This window comes from Glycine max, chromosome 10 (assembly GCF_000004515.6).
Source record: "Glycine max cultivar Williams 82 chromosome 10, Glycine_max_v4.0, whole genome shotgun sequence".
Lineage (NCBI taxonomy): Eukaryota > Viridiplantae > Streptophyta > Magnoliopsida > Fabales > Fabaceae > Glycine > Glycine max.
Window position 1 is genome coordinate 38723883 of NC_038246.2, and position 11017 is coordinate 38734899.

At 30.9% G+C, this 11017-nt stretch overlaps 2 protein-coding genes across 3 annotated transcripts; one reads left to right on the forward strand and one right to left on the reverse strand.

Moving 5' to 3' along the window:
* Window positions 1-735: 735 nt before the first annotated feature.
* On the reverse strand, window positions 736-4683 carry LOC100809261 (uncharacterized). Of its 2 annotated transcripts, none has more exons than XM_041005748.1 (8): window positions 4229-4683; window positions 3778-3844; window positions 3651-3690; window positions 3354-3486; window positions 3193-3264; window positions 1789-1869; window positions 1111-1172; window positions 736-1022 (listed from the first exon to the last, which is right to left on the reverse strand). In XM_041005748.1, exons 1-8 carry the CDS (start codon window positions 4478-4480, stop codon window positions 956-958), a joined length of 774 nt encoding a protein of 257 aa, XP_040861682.1. In that variant the 5' UTR covers window positions 4481-4683; the 3' UTR covers window positions 736-955. The 2 variants fall into 2 exon arrangements, with proteins under 2 accessions (XP_040861682.1, XP_040861683.1); XM_041005749.1 differs by having other exon boundaries at window positions 810-1022; window positions 1111-1162; window positions 4229-4518.
* A 3211-nt stretch (window positions 4684-7894) lies between these two features.
* Window positions 7895-9155, forward strand: LOC100794576 (F-box protein PP2-B15-like). The gene is given in 3 exon segments (NM_001254445.1): window positions 7895-8174; window positions 8275-8393; window positions 8569-9155. Coding segments are annotated over 3 exon segments (795 nt in total). The 5' UTR covers window positions 7895-7916; the 3' UTR covers window positions 8987-9155.
* Window positions 9156-11017: the final 1862 nt, after the last annotated feature.

The window sequence follows — 11017 nt, forward strand, 5'->3', positions numbered from 1 at the left end:
TAATTTAACCAATAAGAAAAATGAAAAAGACTAAATATATCACTTTGCAATAGGTTTTGCTTTAAAAATATGTAAAAAAACGGTATTGCTTGAAAAACAAACTCACGCCCTTACGTTACAGATCTCAACGAGTCTCGTAACATAAAGTTATGTTCAACCAGAAGTTATTAGATATGAACTTAGCGTATATACTCAATAATGTGACCCTACGTCAATGTCATTACTCTCCTTTGAAGTTTCAAATTTCCTCCATTATTAAGATTCTCAACATAAAATATTGATATCTATGTGGTATTGCACATCATCGTCCATACCTAAATATAACTCACTAAAATAAATCCATACCTAAATACTTGCAAGTCACCTAACCTAAACAGGAAACAATCATTATAATCCTTACAAGACAAGAGTTGTAGGTATTGATCGTGAGTAATGGATTCAGGGTTTGTTTGAATAAGTTTTTCTAAAATCACTTCTAATAAAAGAAAATAAGAAAAAAAATGAAATGAACATTTTCATAAGGCCAATAGAGTTTCTCCATTAACTAACCATTAACTAATTTTGTAGATGTTCTTTCATCTTTTAGAGTAGTTATATGAGAGTTTCTATAAATTAATTAATGGAAAACTCATTTTTCTTATGGAGAAGTTGTTCATTTCATCTTTTTCTTCCTATTTTTTTTCTCTTAGAAGTGTTTTTAGAAACCAAATAGTAGTTTACTCACCTAAAAGATAATTTCACTGTTAAAAGAAATCTCATGTTTAAAAACTTTCTACCAGTCTACTAATATTCATATAGACCACAAAATCAAAGTGAAAAGGTTAAGGAAAAAAGGAATATGATAAATTCTTTTAACCGTTCCAGTAGCACAGTAACTCACAAGAAGCTGTGAGTAGTGTATAGAGAAACTTATGAATGAGCTTCGTCGTGCACAATGGACACACTGAAAAAAGTTTTAGTTGAAGACCCAATTTCGACAGCGACAGTGAACCTTGGCAAGAGAGGCCATATAATCATCAGACCTGCATTGAAGAATGAAAGTGCACCTTTCATGTTCCCAATTTGCATTAATCATCTAGCTAAGAAATGTGTACATATTCAAAACCAAACCTTTGCCCATAAGGAGACTGGCATGCAGCAACTATATGAACTTTAGCAGCATCTGTTCCGTTCTACCCATGGAAAAATCATTAACATGCATTCCAAATTCACAAGTCATTTTCAAACCAAATAAAATGATAAAAAGTACAAATCTTCTGACATAGTAATATATGGCATGTTAATACAGGAAATTAATAAATACTTCTCTTGTCTATTATGAGTGTTTATATTTGTGCATGCACATGTTTGGTTGGAAATCAAACCATGCAAGGTGTCCAGAAAAAGAAGTAAAGCAACTGCAGGGATTCAGGCCAAGGTTTTTCTACCTTATTTTAAGCAATCCAATATTCCCCAACAAAACCAACTCCTTATTAACATATTCATTCATGCAGAGAAGGTTGTGCTGAATTCTTGCAAAGTTGGTCACAACCTTATAAATTGGAAATACCAAGACTATATATGCACAATAATTATTTCAACAACACATATCTACTTTTCCTTATGTCAAAACAAAAAGAAAGGAAAAACATTTTTCTCTGTCAAATTACCATCCCCACAAATATTCCACCCAACAGTCTGTGTAAACAACAGCCAGAGTTTCATTGGTGATAATGATATCAATCATCATACCAGATACGAATAACTAGTATGGGTAAAAAGGAAAAACCTTGGAAGTTGCAAGAATACCTGAGATTCGTAATAAAGCCCAGCATATAATGAAGCATAAAAATATTCACCTTCTCTGCTACCAGAGAATGCAGCTACAAGCTAGAAAGGTAAATCAATTGCTCGTGTCAGATTGCATTCACAAATGCATGAGGAATCTTGGAGTGACAATAACAAAGTCAAATAAAAACATTATAGCCTATGCAGGGAACTGAAGGAAGATAAGTATTGTAAACCTGTTTATAAGTTTGCAATTATGATAAAATAAGCATGAAGGAAAAATTGTAAATATGATATCTTAATCTAAAAAAATGTAAAACAAGAGCCTATGGAATCCAAAGCCCATATTAAAAATGTAAAATAAATTTAGCGTATTTGTACTATTGGTCCTTCACTTATTCAAAAAAAAAAAAGTTTAACATTTTGACTTTTTATTTTCAACTTGAATAATGTTATCTTCCTAGTTTTTCAATTGATATAATTTAGTCTCAGTCAATGTGCTGCTAATGTAGTTAAAATGTCCTTGACAATAAATATCAGCCTCAAAAGGTCCTCACTGTTAATTTTTCACTTCTTATTCTCTCACCAAAAAGAAGTGGATTTTTCATTGTGTTTTCTACTTTTTCTAAAAAAAAAAAACTTCGTACCCCATTGTCCAGATGCTCTTCGCTATGCGAAGGTATGGGGGAGGGATGTTGTACGCAGCCTTACCCTTGCATATGCAAAGAGGCTGTTTCCGGATGTTTTCTACTTTTTCTATGAAAACAAATTTATTTGAAGATACTTCCTAAGTTATTAAAGTTAATAATAGACTGAGGAACAAGCAGTAACCCCTTCACATATGACATAACAGCATATTAATTAATTTTCAAGAAGATAAGCTCAAGTTTAGCATTTGTGCAAACATAAGGAATAGAGTAAACTTCACTAACATCCCTTGAGATTTAACACAATTACACCTGGTACCCCTATTCTTTTTCCAACATTACACTGATCTCCCTCACTTCATCTAATATAAGAAATCAAGGGAGATTTATGTTAATGGAAGGGTGTTATATAAAGAGACTTGTGTAGGGTCAAAAAAGAGATTGTTGGGTGTAATTGGATTAAATCTTAGGGGATGTAAGTACAATATGTTCTAAGAAATATATCAGAGTTCGTGACAATTATATCAGATTAATACAATGGCTCACAGAATCTTAGTTTAAGTATCTCGGAAAGGACTACCTGGGAAGGATTACCAGATTATATGAGGTAAATGTGTAGGAAGATAAAGAAATGGCTTGCTTTAAAGGACCAACTCTCCAAAAACTAGCTCAAGCTATTAAGGGAAGACTTAAGCATAGTTTTATATCTAACAGAAACAAATCAAATAACAAATGGATAGTTGCATACTACTAGTAGAAAAAGGGCATTAAAGCACACCTTTTCTGGATCCCCACCATCTTTAAACATGTTATATGCTTCCCGCATGACTGGCCTTGGGTCTCTGCCAACCTAAATTCATATAGAAAGTGGATAACCATTTGAATATTTACACAGTCCATTGTGATGTTAACTTCCTAGTAATAGAATCAAGGACTTGCCTCAAGATATCGCTTCCTTGCTTCATCCACTCCAAACAGTTGAGCTTCACACAGAAAGCACCATATGGACTCTTCAGTGTCATTTGGATTTTGGGCAACATCTAACCGAAACTGCTCAGCTGCCTCTTCAAATCTACGGCAAAAGGGATCCAATTCAGTCTCCTTTCCATACATTCAGATGCAGCACATTGTAGTTGTGCTTGCCCACACCTAATTTGACTTTGTCACTAAAAATTTCAACAATGATTATTTCCTAAAGTTAGTTAGGGAAAGTATTTTTAGGAGTAGAGAAAGTACCGATTAAGGTAGTAAAGTGATAAGCCCCTTTGCCAAAGATCTGGTAACATTACAATCAAAATGTCTCATGACCAAAATATCAAAGTGAATTGATAGAGAAGCGTTTTCCAAAAGTGTATAAACCTACACGCCTTTTGACGAGGGTCCAACTGAATTGCCTTGTCAAACTCCGCAAGAGACCCCGAAACATCACCCTTAACAACAAATTAACGAGAAAATTTATTTGTACAACAACTTAATTATGTAACAAATTATCATATAGCAAGTTTGACGATGGTAAATATGTTAGTTTATTTTGTTAGTGGAAAACTCAAACCCACGACTTATCTCTCTTAATTTTATATCCAAGTTAACCTTATATCTCTGATTATGATATCTAATTAATTAACCGTGTAAAATTATTCTGGACTATAATTGCATAATTATCATACTCAAAAAAGGTGATATTACATTATATAAAACAACTCCAAATAGTAAATTACTAACACATCATAGCATAAGCATGACATGTGACACATAATGTAGAAACACAACGTGAGGAAGATGGAAGTAGGTTTGGTTTAATTTGGAGAACAAACCTGGCGGAAAAGAAGCATTCCGCGTCGAATTGCGAGAACGGCTTCGCGGGCATTGTTGTTGTTGCCGCCGGTGAGAGCGTCCCAGATGCCGGAAACCGAAGGAAGGAAGAGTCTTCGGGTGAGGACTAAAGGATGGGAAGCAGAGAAGGGTGCTTTCAAAGAAAGTTGCAAAGGGAATGAGGAACGGTGGTGCAGAGAAGGGGACACCATGATGCCGCCGGGTTTAAGGTTGTGGGAAATGAACGCTGACATGGTTGTGGTCGGAAAGTGAGGTAAGGCGAGGCACCAAATTTTATGGCTAGAAAAATAGTACTTTTATGGTTTAAATATTTCTTTTTGTTTTTTAAGAGAAATATTTCTTTAGTTAATACCTGTAATGTGTATTTTGTTTTCTTATTCTTTTAAAATTACTTCAGTCATTTTAATTTTCGAAATATGTTTTTTTAATTCTCGTCGTCGTAGAAACTATGTTAAAAAACGATGGCATAAATAGATTATCCAGTATTATCTCACTGTGTCAATTGTCTATCGTTCACCTTTTAGTTTTTGTTTTAGCTGATGTTCTGTTCATTAGGTGACGTTTTTGTTTTTATTTTTAAAGAAAATAAAAAATAAGAATGAAAATGTTTAAAATTGAAAAAAATAAAAAATAATTTCTTTTGAAAATATTTTTAAAAACAGATCAAAAATTAAAAAAACAACAAATTCAGTATTTCGAAGAAGTAAAAATATAATAATACTTTAAAATATTTTCTTCTTAGATACATATTTTTTTAATCTTTAAAATATGAAAATCAAAAAAATAATTAAAATAAAAAATAAATACTCACATCAAACACCACCTTAGTTTTTCTTCTAATTCTAATAGTTTATCTCTCTTCCGGGTGTAGCTCCTTTTGTTCATAAAAAAATTATCGTGCACCTTGGCATATGGTTAGAGACTAAAATACTAAAGTAATTTTATAGGAATTAAAAATAAAATACTGAAATTATAATATTTTTTGTAAATTCAAAATAGATTAAAATAATTTTGTACGAACTAAAAAATATAAATTATATAAACTAAAGTCAAATTAAAATAAAATAAAAATTCTCATTCAGGACCATTGTTACAAAACTCTATTTTTAATTTCTATTATTTGTCTTCTCCTTTCACTATACCAAATACCAATCATAGAAGCCACCACACCAAACAAGGCAGCCTATAAATCAAACTTAAACCAAATTATAACCCAACACCATGAGCACTTTAGGTCAGATTTTTCACTAAAACAAAAAGTATTTGATGAAAAATGTATCTTTGATTAGAGATGTTATTTTTTTAATCAACACACTTGTGTCTCTATTATGACCCTAGGGGCTTTAGCCCACCTAATGAGAGGCCTTACAAGGTCCCACCCCATACAAATCTCATTTAATATGGACTCACGGTCACAATTAGTCCACATGTTATTTTAAATATAGTTTTTTAATTGTCCAAAACATATAATTTTAATTCGGTTGATCTTGTCTAAGGTTGCTTTGGGACAATTTCGATAGCAATTATTTTCTTTTTACCTTTGTCAATGTTTTTTCATTGATCTCATCTAAACTTATTTTTCTTCAACTTTGCTTATGAGTGATTTTTAGGTGATCTTTAGTATGACTGATTTTGGCCAATCTTGTTTAAGATTATTTTTGGCTGATCTTGGTCAAAAATATTTTAGGTAAGCCTTGATTAGACATTTTTTATAAAAAAAAAAGTGATTTTGACTATTTTATTTATATATTTATTTTAATTATTGTATTATTCATAATATTTATGTTGTTATTTGTTAACTGATTGATAAGTGTATCAATTTTATTACAATGTGTAAAGATTAAACGAAAGATCGAGTGTCGAGTTTATAAAAACTTTGTTTGTACTTGCGTAATTACCCAATTTGTAAGCAGGGAAAAGGGAGTAGAATAAGAAGAAAGAAAAAAATTGAATTTAAGAAGGCAAGAATAATAAAATTAACAAGATGAGTATAAAAGATGATTTCAAAATGCAATTATGAAGATGTATGCATATGCACAACAAAGTCACTTTATCCCTAATAATGCATTGTTGAGATGTTCTTCCCCAATTCTTTACACATTACCATTTTTCAATGTATAACCCCTAAAAACAAATGTATGGATGGCCAAACCATACAATAGAGATGAAAAACATAAAAGAGATAATAAAAATTAAAATTACATTAATACATAAGAAGAGTGGTTACATTATAAGGACATTGGTTGCTAGGCTCCCAACAGAGGGAACTTAGCCTCTCATAGCCCAGACTTTACACTTTAGAGACTAATAGAAGAAGGAGTTAGATGATTAATAGCAAGAAACTGGGAAATGACTAAGAAAAGAGGGTTTCCTTTGAGGGAAAGACCCAGACTTTGGATTTTTTCATTGGAGAGCGCTTTGAGACTCGATGTGTCTTTCCTTTCTACTTCCTCCTCCTCATATAGGTTCTAGATAGCTTACTTTTCATGATGACTTCGCGCGGGCTTTTGCGCTAAATGCGCCTTTGAGTTTCGCTGTGGCCTTTCTGCGCGCTAAGCCTAGAGTGCGAGTTAAGCCTGGAGTGCGCGTTAAACGAGCGATCCAATTCTTCCAACTTTTCTTCAAGATTTTTTCTTTCAGTTTTTGCATCAATTTTCCTCTAAAACACTTGAAATTTTCTTCTTTTAACGTTTGCTTATAAAAAATTATAAATATATTAATTTCTTCATTATTTCATTACAAACAATAGTAAAATGAAGAAATTGTAATCATTATTAGCTAAAATTAACTTAAATTTTGCATTTATCATTATTTTAACATTATATTTCAAAATATTGATAGTAATAAATGATAGATAATAGAATTAAATATATTTATATTAAAAAAAGGAAAGGGATGTACTTAGTAAACCTAACAATATAATCCTAATGAGTTTGTATTAATAATATAAAAAAATAATATAATAAATCGTGTTAATGGAAAATATTTGTAACGCTCAATTCTTATTCTCAGGTGATAAATCATACTACTGAGTATACGTACTAATATTGTATTTAAATATTTAAGACGATAATTTATTTCTGATGCGACGAATTATTGGTTTATTACTGTTTTTTTCCCCCTCGTATCTGCGCATCACTCGAGCAAATATAATATCCGAATGAAGTAAAAAATATAGTATCCGAAGAATTTCATCATTGAATTTTCGTTAAGTTAAATAATATTCCAACCAAAAATAGATGTTTTGGTTAATAGTTGATAATTCCAAAAAAAAAAAAGTGTTAGATTAGTTTTGGAGTCATCGTCACCTAATCGTCACGCATGTACCACGAGAATACAATTTGAATTTGCGCATCCGCAAAATACAAAAATAATTAACGTGGAAAGGATCAAAGCACAATTATATAGAGGTTTTAAAGTTTGTTAATATAAAATATTATCTTGGTGGCTTTTGGATTTGGTCTACTTATTAATATTTAATTACTCAATTATTTACCTACATTAGCGACAAAGAGGTAAGGTAAATGATAAGGTGCCTAATTTGTTTCCCTGAGTTAACAGCTACATTTGCAAAACGATGTTCCTGTCAAATTTGCCTATATATTCAGAAATCACGAGCCTGGCTGCTCTAGAACACAAAGATTTGGTTTTTATTCTACCTAACACCACATGGATACGTTGCCGGAGGATTGTGTTTCCAAAATTCTGTCTTACACATCTCCACCAGACGCATGTAGATTCTCTATGGTCTCTTCAACCCTACGCTCTTCCGCTGACTCTGACCTTCTCTGGCGAACTTTCTTTCCTTCTGATTACTCTGACATTGTCTCAAGGGCTCTCAACCCCCTCTCCCTTAATTCCTCTTCTTCATACAAACACCTTTTCTATGCTCTTTGTCATCCACTCCTCCTAGATGGAGGCAACATGGTACATATTTGATGTCCTTTCATGCTAGCTTCATTTGTTTTGCATCATATAATTTTATATATTAATCAATCAATTAATTAATTATGTGTACATATTGTAGAGCTTCAAATTAGACAAGTCTTCGGGTAAGAAATCTTATATCCTATCTGCAAGGCAGCTTTCTATAACGTGGAGCAATGACCCTTTGTATTGGAGCTGGAGACCAGTTCCTGAATCAAGGTAATTAATTTATTCATAAACATTTAAACTAATGATCCAGTTTCAACTTTCTTTCAGCACGCGTTAATTTGCTTAATTAAGCAGACAAACTTTGAAAATATTAAATACAACATTTTAAAAATTAACTGATGTTTATATTTCTTGGTCCGCTTAATTATGATGAATGATTGAGCAGGTTCAAAGAGGTGGCCGAGCTGAGAACGGTGAGCTGGTTAGAAATCCAAGGCAAAATTGGGACGAGGATTCTAACGCCAAACACGTCATATGTGGTTTATCTGATAATGAAGACATCCCACCGAGAATACGGGCTTGATTCGGTGGCGTGTGAGGTATCAATTGCGGTGGACAACAAAGTGAAGCAGAGTGGGAGGGTATATTTGTGTCAGAATGAGAAAGATGAGAACAATTTGAAGAAGGAGAGTATTGGAATTCCAATGAGAAGAGAAGATGGGTGGATGGAAATTGAGATGGGTGAGTTCTTCTGTGGTGAAGCTGATGAAGAGGTTCTGATGAGTTTGATGGAGGTGGGTTATCAGTTGAAGGGAGGGCTTATCGTTGAAGGCGTTGAAATCAGACCAAAAATTATTGTTTGACTAAAAACAGGGACAACTAAACTGTCATAATTGACAAATATACCTCGTCTACACGCCAATGCCACGGGTTGCATGCACAACTTCAGTCCATTTTGTTCTGTTTCTTTTTTAAATTTCTCTATGTATTTTTTTTTTTTTTACAAATCCTCAATGAATATTTTCTGACCAACTTTTATTGCTCCAAGAGTATAAAAAAATACAAATAAGCTGTTGGTCCAAATAATACTAAATTTATCTCTTTCTTAGATTTTGAATTCGATTCTAATGAATCTAAACAAATGTGATCGGAGAGAAAAATATCATTAAAGCTCATCGGTTGGAGTTTTCAACCTAGATTAGTTATTGAGAAAATTGTATATAATTCATATAATAACATGATAAAAAAGAAAAAACATAAAAAAAATATCTACCTATAGATTAATTGGTATTTTGAATTAATTGAACTTAATTAATAATCTCGATTTAAAGTCGAAAATTCAGTAAAAAAATAAAATTCAAAGTCATAAATATATATTTCTCGTTAGATATTCAGAAAAACTACATGACACTGTCTTATAAAATAATTTTAACTCCGAAAACCTCAAACTGTGTTATCCAATAATCCAAATGCAGTGTCCAAATTAATCATCATACCTGCGCTTACTTATATTGAGTGATCAATTATTATATTTTTACCAATCTGGGATCTGCAAGATTAAAATATATGTGGAATCATGCATGCATGTTGCCGATAATCCCGCTAAAGTTTCATATGCTTATAGAGTTAAAGTTATCTATCCCAGTCCTTCTCACGCATAATGTGTTTCAGGACTCATTTGTGATGTCAAATTAGGTACGATATAACAATTAATATGACATACAATTTTGTTGAACTTTGTGTATGAGTGCCGTATCTATGTTAAGTTGGAATTTGATTTAGATGTGCTCACATCACGTGGTAAAAGGTTTCTATATTGTTGTTTAATAATAAATTACTTTTTGATTCGTTATGTTGCCTAACATGTACGTAAGGTCAGTTAAATAATTTTTTTTAATATTTACTTAAAAATATAGGTAATATAATTTTGATTGGTTAACATCTAAAAATCTTAAAAAATTTAAAGAAAAAAAAATTAACATGATAATCTATGAAAATTAAATTCAAAAACATATTCTACAATTTACCTTATAAAAAAAAGTCAAACAAATTCATTTTGCATACATTAATGGTCCACTCGGACTTTAAGGGGTCTCAAAACGTGTGAAAAACACTCGTTTTTTTGAATAAAAAAAATGTTTTAACTTCGTAGTAGATTTTTAAAATGTTAAATATTTAATAATTACATAATAAATAATTTTAATTTATTAAGAGTGATTAAATATTTGTTTCCTAAAAAGTTTCATCATATGAAATTTTCTCTCTTTCTATAAATATTGATATTGATTACCCATTAGATAGTAAGAATTTAAAGAAAAATATCTTAACCTTAAAATTTTCTTGAAACAAAAATAATTGCTCAATATTGATGAATTAACTTTAGTTTTAGAAATAAAACTTTTAGAAGAAAAAAAATATACAAACAGAAAATGATACACCACAATATACTTAATTACATAAAAAATAGTTTTTTTTAAATATCTTTTATATTTAGAATTTTACTCGATCCATCTAAACAAGTCATTAGATTACTGATCATCATATTTCGTCTCAAGTTAAATAATAATAATATCAGTTTACAATTCTTGTCAACACGACGACTTCACGCACCCATTAGCATTTTCATTTTAGATTAATTTGAGTAAATTATGTCTTTCTCTGTTTTCAAGCATATTCAATTTAAGTTTTTGTTTTTAAAAAGTATGTGTTCTTTAGAAGAAAAATATATATTATATTTAATTTTATTTTAATATTTTCTCGTTTATTGTATACATCATTAAGAACTAATTTTAAATATTTATTATAATTTTTGTGACTTTAAAAATTTAAAATTAAAATTAAAAATTGTTGATAAAAGTATTTAAAAATTTATAATATCTTTTAAAATATTAAAA

Coding starts and splice junctions, on each gene's coding strand:
- LOC100809261 (XM_041005748.1), bottom strand. CDS start 4,480: ATGTCAGCGTTCATTTCCCACAACCTTAAACCCGGCGGCATCATGGTG. Junction 3,845..4,228: donor GAATGCTTCTTTTCCGCCAG/GTTTGTTCTCCA, acceptor TTTGTTGTTAAG/GGTGATGTTTCGGGGTCTCT. Junction 3,265..3,353: donor CAAGGAAGCGATATCTTGAG/GCAAGTCCTTGA, acceptor ATATGAATTTAG/GTTGGCAGAGACCCAAGGCC.